Source organism: Crocuta crocuta, unplaced genomic scaffold, assembly GCF_008692635.1.
Source record: "Crocuta crocuta isolate KB4526 unplaced genomic scaffold, BGI_CrCroc_1.0 scaffold139, whole genome shotgun sequence".
Classification (NCBI taxonomy): domain Eukaryota; kingdom Metazoa; phylum Chordata; class Mammalia; order Carnivora; family Hyaenidae; genus Crocuta; species Crocuta crocuta.
In genome coordinates, this window is record NW_027533258.1 from 10,377,927 (window position 1) to 10,393,594 (window position 15,668).

Genomic DNA, 15,668 nt, shown 5'->3' on the forward strand with positions numbered 1-15,668 from the left:
GTTCAGTCGAGGGGCCGCCAGGGGGCCCGGGGTGCCGGCCCCAGCCCTGCGGCGCGCCAGCCTCGGTGTGGCGATCACTGTAAGTGTCAGCTACGCGGCCACCCCGGCCCACATCCCGGCGCCCCACTGGCCGGTGGGGACGCCGGACTCCTGGGCAGGGGGTGGAGCCAGATGGGCGGGGCGGGGCCTAGAGCGGCGTCCCCGGACCCGGACAGCGAGTGGAGCGCATGCGTAAAGAGGGGACCTGAGGAGGCCGGCGGGGGTGGCCCCGTGGGACTCCGGGATGTTCTGCGAGGCCGCTGTGTCTCCTGCCCACTTTTATCCGTACGGATTTCCGCCGCAAGACTCTCACGTAGGGGGTTTCATGCGGGAAGGCGGTGGGTGAACTGGTTCAGGAGAGGAAGACACCCACTTGCTCAACGAGGGGCCTGGTTGCAAGGCCAGGTCGCCCGGTGCGCGCAGCGGTTCTGCGACGAGAGTGTCAGACAAAACACCCGCCCCGGCGCCCGAGGACGCTCCAGTCTAGATGCCCGGGTCCCGGAGGATTTCCAAGGCCCGGGAAGAGACCAGGGGAAGGTCCAGCGGTTGGACGGCTGGCGCTCGCTTCTGCAGTGGGAGCTCGGTTTCTATTGCTTCTGTTTTCACCAACAGGAAATCACCAGGTCACAGAGACCAAAAATAACTGGGGAGAGGAAGGGCGGCTGTGAGCTCACTCGGGGCCCCACAAACACCACCTACACCCCCTTCCTCGGTGGGGCTGGAACCTTTTCCTTCACCCTCTGGTAACAACAATTTCCTGATCTCAGTATTTGATCTGATGAGGTTGACTAAAGTGCCAGGCTCTGACCGCCGGACACTCCTACCCAACCAGGCCCTTCACCTTAGATAGCACCCGGGGCTCGGGTTCCCGTTTCTTCATTATAATTCATGCTCCCCAGGATCCTGACCTGGCAAAATGGGTTCAAGGGCTCATATCCAGACAAATGGGGGCAGGGTTGAGGGGAGACTGCCTGGTGGCTCAGTCCATAGGGCATCCGATTCTTGATCTCAGCTCAGATCTTGATGTCAGGGTCGTAAGTTGGAGATATGCACTGGGTTTCACACTAGGTGTGAAGACTACTTAAAAAAAAAAAAAAAAAAAAAGCCCTGGGTGGCTCACTCTTGGTTTCAGATCAGATCATGATCTCACAGTTGATGGATCCGAGTCCCGCATCTGCTTGGGATTCTCTCCCTCTTTCTCTCTACCCCTCCCTTGCTCTTTCTGTCTCTCTCAAATTCAACAACAACACCACCACCTTAAAAAGAAAAAGAAAAAGCAAGGCCGCCTGGCTGGCTCAGTTGGTTGAACTACAGACTTCATTCAGCTCAGGTCATGATCTCAGGGTTCATGAGTTCAAGCCCCACATCTGGCTCAGCACAGAGCCCGCTTAGGATCCTCTGCCCCCCTCTCTGCCCCTTCCTCCTTGTGTTCTCCCAAAGATATATCTGTTTTTACAAAAAGCACTTTGAGCCTTATGATTTTATACGTGGGAAATAAAAATAATCATACCCCCAAAACTTTGTTTTCGTAAGTGGAATCAAAACTTTGGCCGGCGGGAAATAATGGCAAGATGTAGAAACAGATGTGGCTGTATAACATAGTGCAGGAAGGAGCCTTTAGGAGCAAATCAAGGCTTCGATCTTGATTTCACCACATACCGTCCAAGACACTGAGCCTCTCCGGTGGCTTTCCTAACTGGAAATTGGGGATAAGAAGAGTACCTACTTTTTAGGGTTGTCAGGGGAATTGAATTAGAAAAATCTATGCACTAAAATAAAATGCTTAGTTTAGGACCTGACAGGTAGCGGGGGATAAGTAATATTAGCTGGTCTCATTTTTCAACAGGACATAAGCTAGAGGCGGAGGGGAAAGGGAGATTTTAGTTTAGGTTCCTTGTTTCTTGCTTGCTTGCTTGCTTTTTTTTTAACTTACAAAAATCTAATCTAGATCACGAGTTTAAATACAACCACAAACTGCAAATATTGGAAGGAACAGCAGACCATGTTAATGGACTTCTTTCACAAATGAGGAATTTAAATCCAAAAGGGAGGTAATTTCACAGAATTAGTGACCCGCCCCCAGGGCACGCAAAGGGTGGGAGAGGAGCCTGCTCCGGGCAGTGGACAGATTCCGAGGCACCGTTGCGGGGGGAGGGGTGTAGCTGGCATGTTGGCTCCAACCACATACATGGCCTTTTCACTGCCACCTGCACCCTCTACTGTCCTCAGGGGACCCAAGTCCTATCCATTTTCCTTGGTGGCAGTGGGGGCAGGGGGGTCCCAAGCGTTAACACCGCAGCACAGATGCCCCCCCCCACCTCTTGGTATTATTAGTGGCTTCCCAGTTTCTTCCCTGCCCCCACACCTCGACCAGGAAGTGACTTCAGAGGAGCAGGATGCAGGTGGCTCCGGAGAAACTTCATGAAGTCACCGGTTCCCACACAATGAGCCGGAAGGCAAGGGCAGGCAAAGGGAGAACAAGAGCCACTCAAAGTGTCTGATGGGATCGGGGCAGTGGCATGGGCACGGAATCCAAGATGGAGTCCGGAAGGGAAGACCCTTAAGACCCTTCTCTCCCAGCTTCACCCCGTTCCCAGATCCTCCCGGGCAAGAACCCTGGACACATCAGGCAGCACAGAGAGGCTTCTTTATTCCAAGATTCTGATCTTGCAAGATCTAACATTTCCACCCCTAGGTGCTCTCCACTTGCCCATCCAATTGGCTAAAAAAAAAAAAAAAAAAAAAATCATGGTTCCTTTTCATATCTCTCTTCTGCTTTCCCTCCCTGCTTTCAACTCCGTGGCGGGAGTAAGAGGGAAAGAGAAAGAAAAGTTGCCTTCTCACCTGTCCTCAAGGGGCAGCAATTAGTGCCGACCTGTCTTGAGCAAGCTCCACCCCAGAAATTCAAAGTGCTCCTTACCCTCCACCCCACACCCTGCAATCAAAGAGCTCCCAAGGAGGGGAAAGACCATAAATCAAGGCTTCAGAGTATCATCTCACATTCCAGACATTCTAGTTAAGAGGCAACTCCATTTGCAACTTTCTACCTACATGGCCTATACCGGAGCCTGGGGCCCTCGACCAACCTACAAATCTCTCCATCCGACCCAGGCACTCGGCCAACTGGAAAGTCCATCAGTCAGTTATTCTTTTAAATCTCAAATCCCAACCGCAATCCCAATCATAATCCCAAACTCTAGCAAATCCAGACTGGAACTCAGTCCCTTTTCTCTCCCTGTGGAAGATCCTATTGCATTCACTGGTTTCAGGCAGGTACGGAGTGGCCGGAAGGCCCGGTCACAGACCTGGCTTCTTTAAGGCAAGAAAGTTACCAAGCACCCGTGACTTCTAGGGGCCACAAAGTTCCCAGAATCTGACCACTTGTCAGAAGACGTCCAAAACCCCACTAAGGAGAGAAGGGGTTTGTTCAGGTAGAGAGACTCCCAAGGAACTTTCAAATCCAGACACATCAGCAGTAAAGGACTCATCATGACTCAGCTCTTAGTCAAGATAAAGAGTTTCATAATTTCACCCGCAGGTCATACCATTCTTAGAGGCTGGGCAGAACCTGCAAAGCTTGCACCAGCTCCGATAAGGAATTTCAGAACTCTCTCCCTCACTGAGGCATCAACTCAGTGCTCAGAACAAGCCTCAGGAGGTGGATTCTGGGCTCAACTAAAGCCCAGTTCGTGCCAGACAGACGTGGTGCGGCCGAACCCAGGCGGCCGGACTCTTGGGGGTTAGGGCCGTAAGAGAAGGCCTCTCCAATCATCCCCACCCACCTCCAACACTGACAGCGCCCCCCACATCCACAGCCCCCAGGAGACACTTACTAAACTTCCCAGTCGGGCTCACCATAAAGGCTCCTAGAAGTCATGAAAACAGAGAAAAGTCTGTAGCCAGTTCCAGCCTGCTAGAGAAGCCACAATATCCAGACCATCGGAGAGGGTTCCTGACCCAGCGCCACAAACCCACATGTGCCCTGTGCTGCCCTAGAAAATTAAGGTTCCAGACCTACAATTGGCAGGGACAGGACACAGAGAAACCCTCGCTCCATTTTATGCACACCGACAAGCAAACAGATAGGAGAAACGACGATTCTGAAGATAAAAGTTAATGACAATAATATAAACATAAAACACCCAGGCCTAAGGACACTGCCAGGTGCTCATCTCTGCCAGCAGAGCTGTGACCTTGCATTCTGTGCTTCAGGTCACTTTGGATCACACTTGTGGAAGAGGGAGGGGGAAATGCAGTCGAATGGAGGCCCTGGAGCCACCCACGGGCCTCAATAAATTATATTTACAGACAAACCAATCGGAGACGGGGCTGGGGTGAGGAGGACTGTTCCTCGAGGAATCCGGGCCTCAGTCTGTCCCCTGCCTCAGCTCCCAGCTTGCTTGTCTCAAGGACAATTTCGATCGTGGGGAAGAGGTTTTGACCAGCAAAACAGGCAGATCGAGCCACGACCTGCCATCCCTGCTCCCCCTCCGTCCCCCCTCCCTCCAGTGAGAATTTAAGGTGGTGGCGGTTTCTGATACCAGAGGGGTCTTGCACACCACCCGTCTCCTCGTGCCCAAGGCCAACAGGGAGGCCGGGCGTGAGCGCAACTCTCCAGGCTTCCAGGAGGTGAGCGGGATCTGGGGCGGCGCTCGGCTACGGCCCCCCCAGAATGTGGTAGTGCACTTTAGTGTTGGTGGCAGCTCCGTGCTTCTGGCGCAGATGCAGCCGTAGTTGACTCTTGTGCCGGAAATGCAGGCCGCAGGGGTCGCACTGTTGGGAGTGGAGGGGACGGCCGGGTCAGGTCCCGCCCGCTTCCATAAGCACCTTCTAGGCGGGGAGCGCGGGGCCACTGACCAGCTCCCCTTCGGTCCTCGCGTCTTCCCAGATCCTCAGCCGAGGCCGAAGCGGTAGGCCCCGCCCTCTTCTGCAAAGCCTTTTCCCTCCCCAGCTCCTCTTGGGGGCCGGGGGTGCGGGACCGCCTGCGCCCAGTCCGGGAGCCCAAGTTGGGTGCCTGAGCCTCGCCAGCCCCGGCCCCGCCCCCTCGATCTCCCAGGGCCCCGCCCGCTCCGAGGAGCTCCCTCAGGGCCCCGCCCGCTCCGAGGAGCTCCCCTCGGGGCCCCGCCCCTAGGTGAGCGCGGGGTNCGTGGTAAGGCTTCTCCCCGGTGTGGATGCGAACGTGGCTCTTGAGGGTCTGTAGGTGGCGGAAGCGAGTGCCGCAGGTCGGGCAGGGATAGGGCTTCTCCCCGGTGTGGATGAGCACGTGCGCGCGCAGGTGCGCCACCTGGGCGGGGAGGGGGACCTCAGACCGCGCCAGCGGGCGGGCGGGACCCTCCGCGCGGGGCCGCCCCGCGCTCCGGGCCTCGGGGCCTCGGGGCAGCCTGGGTACCTGCACGAAGCGCGAGCCGCACGTCTCACACTTATACGGTTTCTCTCCGGAATGGATGCGGCTGTGCGTTTTCAGGTTGGCCGGCCGGTTGAAGCGGGCCCCGCAGATGGAGCAGTGATATGGCTTCTCCCCTGCAGGCAGGGAGGCAGGGAGGTCAGGGACCCTNTGGAGGGGGGCCCTCTCCTCCCCTACCTGTGTGCACCGTGCGGTGACTGGCCAGGTTGCCTTTGTAGCGGAAGGCGGACCGGCACAGCTGACACTTGTAAGGTTTGTCCTCATCCCCAGGAGCCAAGGGATCCAGCCCCGACGAGCACCCGGCCACAGCCTCACAGTTCTGGCAGCTGAAAAATTCACTTCCTGGGAAGGGAGGTGGGTCACGAGTCACGACAGCACCACCACCAGGGAGTCCTCAGACCGCGTTGGTAATGGGTTTTCTCCTTCCCAATTTACTGTAAAGGCTCCTGGCGCTCGTTTGACTTACTCAAGGTCACGTGGTTAACAAGAGGTAAAGCCAAGATCTGACTTCATGTCTGTCTGACTCTGCGAACCTCTTCAGTAGTGGTGGCGGCTCCTGGAGGCCGCCGTTACTGGACCCCTTTACCCTCGACTCTTGCCCGGGAAGCCCTGCCCAGCTCTGGGCCCACCGCTCACCCCTGATGGGAACAGGCCAGGACTTCGCTGCTCACTGGAAGCCTTAAAAAGTACTGATACCTGGCTCCCTTTTCCAGGCACTCTGCTCTACGGGGCGGGCGTGACCTTGGGCAACGGGGTTTGTAAAAGCTCCGTGACTCTAAGCCGTGGTGGTTGGAAAGGGACTTTCCTTCGGACGCAAACTTGGCCTGGAGCAGCCCCCGGGAGAAGAGCCATGAAGGAAGTAAACGGAAGGGCTCTTACCTGGTGGGGGACAAGCCGGCCCAGAGTGTGACCCAGTGGGCTCTTGAGCCGGGGCTGTGAGGAGATGGGGGGTATTGACCGGAGCCCCACACTTGAACTGTCCTGTGGCAGCAGTGGGGGAGAGCCTAGGCAGAGAGGGGAGAGTATATGGAGGGGGGGTCTCCCCTGGAGGGCTTGGAGCCCAAGGCCTACCCTCTGGAGGTGAGCCAGTACTGACTGAGGACCATCTCCATGGGCTGCCAGAGCTCCACCCCCTCACCCTCTGTTTGGGGCCCCCCAGGCCCGCCCAATGGCTCTGCCTCCTAGCTGAGGCTGGCCTCTACCCATTCCTGAGGTTCCCAGTTTCTGTACCTGCTCTGGGGACCAGGAATGGGTCCTTCTTCACTGCCGCTGCTGCTGGAAGCCTCATCCCCACTGGGGAGCCCGGCTTGGGGGCAAAGCTGACCAGAACTCGTCTCCCCCGCCAGGCTCCCCGCGTGGGAGGCCTGAGAGTTTAACACGATGAACTTGTACTTTTTCCAGTTGCAGGCCTTGGGGTCTGGGCTGCCTTGACTGCAGCTGCGAGACTCGGTAGGTGGGTCCGGGTGTCCTTCCGAGCGCCTGGGACTGCCCGGGGGAGGGGCGGTTGGCGGCGCGGGAGGTCCTGCCTCCAAAGGCCGCAGAGAGACGCCCAGAGGTTCATAGCTGGGAAAAGTGCGATGGGCCTTAGTGCTATTTCCCAGTCTTGGCCTCTGCCCTTGACACCCGGGATGCCACTTCCCCCCGCGGAGGGCACCGAGCTGGGGCTCCCTCACCTGGCCTGGATGAAGCGGTGGCATGCCTGGACCACGTGCTCCATCTGCAAGTAGGTGGCGGCCGCAAGGACCGCGGGCGCAGTGGCGGGAGAGAGGCGAAGGCGTGAAGTGTACATGAAGTCCAGCAGGGGAGCGAAGCCACCGGCTTCGGGGCCGCCGGGCAGGGAGAGCACGTCCACCCCCACTCCTGCGCGGCCTCGGAAAATTGAATAGAAGAAGCCACTGGGCAGAGGGCAGAGAGGCTATGTTAGCGCCTGGGGACCCCTGGGAGAGGCGCCCAGGTCCTCCCCCCTCCCCCCATCGCCCCAATTCCGGGGCGCTCAGCCTCCAGCTTCTGGGTCCCCACCCGAAGGCCTCCTGGCTCCTCCCCTTGCCCATTTTGCCCNNNNCCGCCCCGCCCCACCCCCCCCACTCACCCCTCCAACCTGCAGGCGATGAGAACCGCCTTGTGGGCGCGAAGGGGTTGCCCGCCAACCAGCAGCGTGACGTCAGTCAGGATCCCGCGCAGGCGCAGCTCATTCAAGTTGCCGAGCACGTCGGAGGAGTGGCGCGTGAACTCGCGGACGTAGCCCAGCGCCCCCTCCGGGGCGGCGGCGGAGCCCATCGCGACGCAGGCCTGCNGGCCTCAGCTCCCCGGCGCTCGCCGCCCCCTCCCCGAGACCCCGCAGGGCGGGCGGCGAGCTGGAGGGTCCCGACCGCGCCGTCGATGGCCCGCGTGGGGAACCGGCCCGCAGCCTCCTGGGTTCCACGGCTCGTGCCCTCACGGCACCCCGCCCCCCTCTGCCTCGCCGCGCGCCCCACTCGTGGCTGGCCCGCCTGCCTGGAGACCCCAGACGGCCGCGGTCCACACCTCTCCAAATCGCAGTCGAAGCTCTCTTTCCGAAGCACGGAATTCCACTGTCTAGTCCCCGACCCCCTAGCGCAGCCCTAGCCCTGGGCCTCAGTCTCCCTACCATCGATACCCCTTTCCGGGGACCCAGGAGCCCGGCTCCCTCAGTCTCGCGTTCTTACCCCCGTCCTGCAGGGGCTGCGGCGTCTCTTCTCAGGGGGGCGGGGTCTCTCTCCCCTCCTGGACTCGGCTCCTTTATCTGGCCGGGATGGCGGGGGCGGGGGTGGAGGTGGGGTGAACGCCTGGGTCTGTATCCTTCCTTCCTCCCTTGCCCTCCAGATGGCGAGCCCGGGGCGGGGTCTCCGGCTCGAGGGCGGGACCTCGGGAGCCCTGGGTGGTCGCAACGTCAGGGGTCTCGGGCCACTGAAAGTGGAACCGGGGATGGGACAGTGGAATTGGGGAGCAGGTTGGGGCGTCTCGAGATTGGAAACATGGGCGACCTGGGTCGTCGAGGGGCCTGGGGCGGCGAAAATCGGTGTGTTGGCTTTTGGAAGTGGGTGCCTGTCACTGGAGAGTGAATACAGGGACCCCCCGCTTCCAACGTAAGGGATCAAGGAGGTAAAGGGGCGCCCAAGGCACCAGGGGTGGGGAGGCGACGGTGGACTCGGTGGGGTCCCCGACAGCGGGAGGGCGTGGTGTGAATGACAGGCTCCTCTGGCGGTGCCCGCAAGAAGGGGGGCTCCGATCGGGCGGGGTAGGGAGGGGACGGATATGATTTCTAGTTCGTTTCCTTCCATTGTCCTGCGACCGGACGGCTCCGCCAGCTGCTTCCCCTCGAGGAGGTGGGGAAAGCCCCGGGTGGGGGCCCAGAGACGCTCAGGAGACCTCGGCGTCCGGATTCTCGCTCCCAACTCTCTCCTGAATCCTTTTAGGGATCCAGGGAGACAGACTCCCTCCCCAAGCCCGCGCGCCCTCCCCCAATCCCAGCTCACTAGGGCCTCGGGCACCCGCCCGTCGGCTACGCTCGGAGGCTGGCGGGACGCCGGGGTCCAGCGCGGCAAGGAGGCAAACCCCGGCAATGCCCGACTCCTTCCACGAGGGGGCGGACGAGCACTAGCCTCGCCTCGCCTCGCCTCGCCGTCTCCACCCGGCTGGGGTCCACTCGGACCGGGGCGCAGGATCCACTCGGTCTGAGCGGCTGAAACCTTCGTTCTCCCCTGTGCGCTGGTTAATTTTGTCCCTCCGTCTCCTAGGAGGGGCCTAGGGTTGGGTGGAGGCAGGGAGGGCTAGGCGACAGAGGGGCCTTTCCTCCGAGGCTAGGGTTTAGAAATCCGCGGGCTCTGGGTCTCAGCCCTGGGTGCTCAGGGTTTTCTTTTCTAATGAAGCTGGAAGCACTGTTTGTCTGTAGAGGTGAATTTTTAGTGAACATTAATACGAAATTTGGGTGCGGTGGACGGAGAAGGGAGAACAGGGAGGGAGGGTCTCAGGGTGAAAGGAGGGAGAGAGGGAAGGAGGGGCCGATAACCCTAAATTTAGGTCCCCGATCTGGGAGAGAGGCACGGGTCACACCCGCATATTTTGTCCGGGGAGTCGTCGGGGGTGGCAGTGTTTATCTGGCGGGGGGCGGGGGAGGCAGAGATGAGTCTAACTGCAAAGCAGATGCCCAGGAAGAGCTATCCACGCATTATCCACAGAGCTGCATACCTGGGCCTGGGGTCCTCCTCTTCAGATCTGAGGGTGTCTTTATTTGCATGCAGCTGAGAAACTGAGAACCCGGGACCCCTAAGGATGGGGCCCGGGGAGGGGGGGGGGGGGACGCTGTGGCTTTTGCCTGTGTGGGTTACTTTGGTCTCTGCTCAGTTGGGAGGTGGGAGGTGGGAGGGCTCCTTTTGGTATCAGGGTGGAGGTGATGTGTTATCTGGTCAGTTGTGGAGGGCACGTCTATGGTGGGGCATTGAGTTCGTCCGATTGTTCTGGGCACTGGAGGCTGCATTCAGGCCCCAGGGCCAATGGTAAGTTTGAGGGATGGAGCTGAGTTGGAAGCTACGTTAGTTTTGGGGATTCTGACCCCCATAATTTGGAGATCGTCCGCTTGGAATATCAGGACGGACCGCTGGGTGTTCTTGAGGAGGTGGATGAGGGTGTTGTTTGGGGGATTCATAGCCATCGGACGATCTTTCAGGTAGGGTAGTCATGCTGGTTTGCGGGACAGTCTGTTTTGGGAAGCCGTCTGTGTTTCAAGGCTCAGGTTAGACTGGGGGGGACATGAAATGTCACTTCAGGTTTTTTTGTTAGCTTGAGGTGGAACCTGATAGGAACCCGGGAGCAAGTGCGAAGGCCTTCTGCGATTATGGGTCATGGAGGGGAAGCAAAGCCTTGTATTTGAATGTTGTGGAAAGTTACTTTGAGGGGGGCCAGTCCGCCAGTCCACTGTATGCCTAGATAGCCACGAAGGTTTTTTTCTAGGGGGAGAAACGAGGTGAGGGCCCAGGGTGGGAGACTAAAGTTTTGGGGTGTCCTTATTTTGGGGTGTTTGGCCACTCTTTGGGTGTGTTTGATGCAACCGAGGGATGGGTCATACGACCAGACTGATCTAGGGGTTCACTTGATTTGGAGCATGACGCTGGTGTGGGATGTCCTTTGCTTAGAGCCCCCCTCTCACCCCAGATTCTAGAAATCTCTTTTTTCAGTGAGCCCCCAATTACACCCAGGGTGTGAAGGGAGGAACTTGGAGAGGTAGTGGTTAGGGTCTCTCCTCTTATTTCTATGGGGCCTGGATAGATCTGAGGGAGAAAAGGCGGTTTCAGACTCCGAACCCCAATTTCTTAAGGGAGCACGCCTCACTTTCCGGGAAGGCGGGGGGAAATGGGGTGTCCTGTGGCAAAGTGGACGCCCCTGGCTTGGGCAGGGCTGTTGGAACTTTGGCAAGGAGAGGCGGGGGTGGGGGTGCGAGGAGGTGATTCTTGTACCCAGAATTTCTAGGATAAGAGCCCCAAACGGGAAGCAGACAGAGCACTGGGAACGTGGGTGAGGTTGGGGGGGGAGGGGTGCCCCACGGCAGCAGGGGCGAGGGGGCGAGTCAGGCCAGCTCTGCACGCCTGGGTCCCTGCTCTCTTCGGCTCTCCTCCCCTCTCTCCCTCCCACCGCCCACCCCCCCAACCCAAGGAAAAAAACCTGCCTGTGCAACAGCAATGGCAGATTCCAATCCTCCAGGCTTCCCTTAAACCACCACGGAGACCAGCCAGGGGGGAGGGGAGGGGAGAATCGGGCTTTCCTGCTTCCCTGAGACTGGGGCTATGAGCTTGACCTCCTGGCCCCTGGCCCTTCGAGGAGTGCCCCCCGGTCTGGAAGCCAGGTTTCCTGGACCCTAGCCCCCGAGCGGGGGGGCCTGGAGAGACGGGGAGGAGGAAGGAGGGAGTGACTTCCAAAATTGGCATCGGGACAGAGCAGGGCTGGCGGGAGGCAGGTGAAAGACGGAATTTTCCTGAAAAAACGGGGGTATCTGAGGACCCCAAATTTGGGGTGCTAGTCCAGGACCGTCCTGCCAACATCCTAGATTTTTTTGGGATTTTTTGGAGCCCCCGGGACCCCTCTAGATGGGGTGAGGAATGTAGTGTTGGGGGAATCTGACTGGGGCATTGCAGCTGCCTCTCCCGCCGAGTTGGAGACGGATGGGCTGGGACGGGTTTGGGGGGGTGTCCCCAATTCTGACTGGGAATGGAGGAACCCCCTTCTGAGCTCTCTTGTGGGGGTCCCCCCTCCCTAGGGCACTCCCCACTCCCTGAGCCAGCCGAGAGGAAGGAGGCCAGCGATGCGACTGGGGCGGCTCCTTTCTCCTGCACCCCAAATGTGAGGGATGCACCCCAAATTTTGCTCCCTTCAAAATAGGGGACCAGGATCTCAGGGGAGAGTAGCTGAGGTAAGTGGGGAGGGAAGTGTCCCCTGTTTTCAGGAGAGACGTGGCGGTTGGGGGGGAGGTTTGGAGGTGCGTGCTGGGGTGGGGTTGGGCTTTGTCAGTCTTGGAAGTCGGGGGGACGATTGGAGAGGCTTTCTCTTGTGCCCCCCGAGTGCAGTCCCCCAGGTAGAAACCAAAGGCCGAGTCCAGAAGGCCCCCCAACATCCCCAGCCGTTAGCATGGTGTTTGATTTCTGTTTCACCCCCACAAAGGCTCTGCCGAGAATCGGGAGCTGGGGTCAGCTGCTCAGTTTGGGGGGCTATGGAGGGTGGAGTGAGGACCAGGAGGTCCTGGCAGAGTTTGGCGGAGGACAGATGGGGGTCTCGAGGGAGGGGGGTCTGGCATGCCCCCCGGGGCCCAAGCAGACTGCTTACACCCACCATCTTAGATCTTTCTGATTGCTAAGAGTTTTGGGGGGTGTGTCGGCGGGGGGGTGGTGGTAAAGGGTGGAATGGGATGGAGGAAGACTTCAGGGTTCCAGACGATGTTGTTTTGATTTGTGGAAGGGATGGGGGTCCCCAGATTGTGCTTTCTGTGGGGTGCTTTTAAAAATCAAGTCCAGGGCAGGAGGAAGAGGCCGAGGGGAGGCCTAGGGTGGGGGTGGGGAGAGGCATGTTTGTCTCAGCTTCAACGTGGCTTTCTGGGGTGGGCCCGCCTTCCTGGGCCTGCTGGATGGGCTGATGGGGGTGGTCGCAGGGGGTAGCGCGAGGGTCCCCGGGGGCGGCGGGGAGCTGGGGCGGTGCTGGGGGTTGAGCACCTGGCCCCCCGGTCCAGGCAGCCCTCTTCCTGGGCTCTGCTGCTCCCCTTTCCCCCTGGCCTCCATTTCCTGCCTTGGGCCTCCATCTTGTGGCAGGCCCAGGGCCCAGGGCGACTTCCGGCCCCCCTCTCCCGACCATGTTCCGGCCCCACCACCTCTGGACTGCCAACTCCCAACCCTGCTGTCCTTGGCCTTCTGTCTCTCCTTGCTTTCTCTTGGGTTCTGACCCAGGGAGGGGAGGAACGGACACAGGAAGCCTTGGGGCCCTGCCCTCGCCGAGTCGGGAGGCAGTGTGTTGGCCCCCACGGTCATTCCCGCTTCCTCTGCCCCTGACCGCACCCTAGGGATCCCCTGAGCAGAGAGCTCATGCAGAGGGGAGATGCCTCCAGTCTCAGCACCACTGGGAGCTCACCCCACGGGCCCCCGTCCGCTGCCGGCCCCCGGTCTCTGGTTCTCCCCAACCCTTCCCGGGGCCATGTTTGCCCTGCGAGCCCTCGTCTGCGTCCCTGCTCCTGGTGCCGGGGGTCTTCACAGCGGCAGCCCCCGCCCCCGGCCCAGCCCGGTCCTGCCCCCGCCCCAGCAGCACACTGTGGTTTGTACGGCACTGTGGCCACGTCCAAACCACAGTGTGGTGTTAGAGCGAGGGTGGGGAAGGCACCGCTGAGGCGTGGCCCGGGGAGGCCGCCCCGGAGGGGCGACACAGAAAACATCTGGGCCTTCTTGTGAGGTGGTGGTGGGGGGGGTATGAAAGCACTGGAAGTCTGCCCCTCTAGGACCCCCCAGGGCCGCCTCGGGAGTACCCACTGCCAGAGACCCTGGGAGTTCAGTTCTGCCTCCGGAGAGCGAGGAGGGGTCCGTTGCCCACGGCCAGCCCCCCTGGCTCTAGCAGCACAGAAATATTGGCACTGGGAAGAGAGTCTGCCAATATTGGCTGTGCTGCTCTAGGCAGGGTGGCGAGGACTTCCAGAAGGGGCTGGGCCCCGCGGGGCTGGGGAGAGGCCCGCGCCCAGGGCGCTCCAGGCACGTTACGCTGCAGGCACGGAGCTGAGAGGAGAATCTTTATTGTTTTCTGTATAAAAACGTCCATGTGATGGAGGTCAGAGGGATTGGGGGGCCGATGCTCATACAGGAACAGCGAGGCACCCCCCCTTCCCCCCCGCAGCCTTGTGGCCCTTGCTCGCGTGCGTGGGCCTGCTCAGGGTCCCCGGCGATCCACAGGTCCACGTGAACAGTGAGAGGGGTCAGAGGCGGAAGGCTCAGCGAGAGAGCGGAGGAGGGTCGGCAGAGGTCACGAGAGGGCCAGAGTCCAAGGTCAGGCTGTCTGGAACAGAACACAAAATGGGCGGAGATGGAGCGAGCCCCAAGTGTGCCCCGAAGCCGTCTCCCCGTCCCTCCCTCCCCAAGGCACCCGGCTCGCCACCGAGCTGGTCCCCTGCAGCGTGGACTGGACGACCTTCTCCTCCAGAGCCTCTGTACGAGGGGGCAGGGGGCCCCTACCGTCGGGGGGAGCCCCTTCCTCCCCGAGCCCTGCGGCTGCTGTGGGAGGAGGCGGACGCCTACCCTGGTCGAAGTTGAGTTTCTTGGCTGGAGGGGTTTCCCCTAGCCCTTCAATGTCCACCAGGTCACTGTTGGTGTCCGAGTCGTTCAGGGCGCTGAGCGTCACATCTGGGGGTGGGGGNTCTCTGGGAACCCAGGCAGGGAGAGGAAGGGACATGTGTCCTTCCCTGGCCCAGCCCAATCCTCCCGCGGATGCTCGGAGGGGCCCTTCAGCCCCTAGGCAGTGGCTCCGCAGCCCTCACCGGCCTTCTGCTTCTTTATGGGGGGACCCCCGGCCTCAGGGACACCGGAGCTGCTTGGCGGGGGGACAGCCGCAGGAGGCGACAGGACCCCAGACGGCACTTTCTTGGGCCCTTTCTTGGGTGACTCGGCCGGAAGGGGGATGCCCGAGTCTTCATACACCTTGCGCTTCACGGTGGCTTTTATCTGGGCCCTGAAGAGAAGCCGAGCAGGTTAGGAAGGGCGTCGTGGGGGAGGGGAAGGAAGAAGGGAGGGGCGGGAAGGGGTACCGGGCCGCTCTGAAGGAATCCTGGGGGGCCCTCCAGGAGCCTCGTGGCTAGGCCCCTGGCCCTTGGGCTCTCGTCTTCCTGCAGCTCTGCACGCATTTAGGGCCGATGGAGTATGACGAGTGGACTCCCTGAGCTGAGCGGAGGGAAGGCCCGCGTCCTGATTCTCTTCGGGGCGACCCGTGCGGGTGTGGAGGGCTGCCAGGTAAGCCTCGGTGACTGGCCCACACGTAGGTGGGGACTTATGAACGGGTCCTGATCAGCTCTTTCAGAATCCCAGTATCCCCGGAAAGGCTGCAGCAGGACCTCCAGGGAGCCCCGCGAACAGCCAGGGAAGTGCGGTGGTTGGCGGGTCTCAGGCGGCCCCCCCCGAAGTTAAATTCTTGGGGGGCTCTGGTTACCCCAGCGGTTCAGTAACTTCTCCCCTTTTAGCCTTCCCGTTGGTGCTAACACAGCCGGCAGCGAGGTAGGAGGGTGTCCTGCTGGAAGGGAGCTCTCGGGAAGGTGGGCCTGGGGCGCGGGCGCGGAGAAAGCAAGTGCCCACCCCCCTCCTCTGCCGGCCACCCTCCCTCACACTGTCCGTTCCTTGATGACACAGCTGATGTGATTAAGATCGTCCCCAAACCGCTTCACAGCAGCCCTCAGCATCTCTATCTCCGTCTCCGTCCACTTGGCGCTGTCAGAGGGGAGAGGGGAACGGCGAAAGTGGGAAGGGGGGGCGCGCAGCCAGTCCCCAGGCCTCCCCCCCGGGCCCTGGGGCCCCTTCCGTGGATCCCTAAAGAGGCCTTTCTTTACAAAAAGAAAAAAAAGAAAACCCATAAAAGCTCTGAATGCCCCGTGGGAATCCTGAGGACCCCCGGCCGCTCCCCCAGGCGCGTGAGGCGGCGGCCGTGAGCAGCCCGCAGAGGCCAGTGCGACCCGCGGGGGTCTCAGGACAGAACCCCGCGC

At 60.5% G+C, this 15,668-nt stretch overlaps 3 protein-coding genes across 4 annotated transcripts in view; all 3 read right to left on the bottom strand.

Moving 5' to 3' along the window:
• Nucleotides 1–4,674, bottom strand: part of SLC16A13 (solute carrier family 16 member 13) — a 7,850-nt gene extending 3,176 nt beyond the window's left edge. The window contains exon 1 of the mRNA XM_077746634.1: nucleotides 4,581–4,674. The gene's annotated coding sequence lies outside the window, so the exon portion shown is untranslated. The remainder of the gene's footprint in view (nucleotides 1–4,580) is intronic.
• On the bottom strand, nucleotides 2,670–8,091 carry BCL6B (BCL6B transcription repressor). Its single transcript, XM_077746635.1, has 9 exons — nucleotides 8,070–8,091; nucleotides 7,542–7,732; nucleotides 7,117–7,338; nucleotides 6,674–7,006; nucleotides 6,323–6,447; nucleotides 5,621–5,785; nucleotides 5,429–5,559; nucleotides 5,177–5,323; nucleotides 2,670–4,812 (listed from the first exon to the last, which is right to left on the bottom strand). Exons 1-9 carry the CDS (start codon nucleotides 8,070–8,072, stop codon nucleotides 4,696–4,698), a joined length of 1,434 nt encoding a protein of 477 aa, XP_077602761.1. The 5' UTR covers nucleotides 8,073–8,091; the 3' UTR covers nucleotides 2,670–4,695.
• Nucleotides 8,092–13,702: 5,611 nt separating this feature from the next.
• On the bottom strand, nucleotides 13,703–15,554 carry BACC1 (BPTF associated chromatin complex component 1). Of its 2 annotated transcripts, none has more exons than XM_077746607.1 (4): nucleotides 15,295–15,554; nucleotides 14,457–14,647; nucleotides 14,218–14,322; nucleotides 13,703–13,974 (listed from the first exon to the last, which is right to left on the bottom strand). In XM_077746607.1, exons 1-4 carry the CDS (start codon nucleotides 15,537–15,539, stop codon nucleotides 13,970–13,972), a joined length of 546 nt encoding a protein of 181 aa, XP_077602733.1. In that variant the 5' UTR covers nucleotides 15,540–15,554; the 3' UTR covers nucleotides 13,703–13,969. The 2 variants fall into 2 exon arrangements, with proteins under 2 accessions (XP_077602733.1, XP_077602732.1); XM_077746606.1 differs by having other exon boundaries at nucleotides 13,703–13,978.
• Nucleotides 15,555–15,668: the final 114 nt, after the last annotated feature.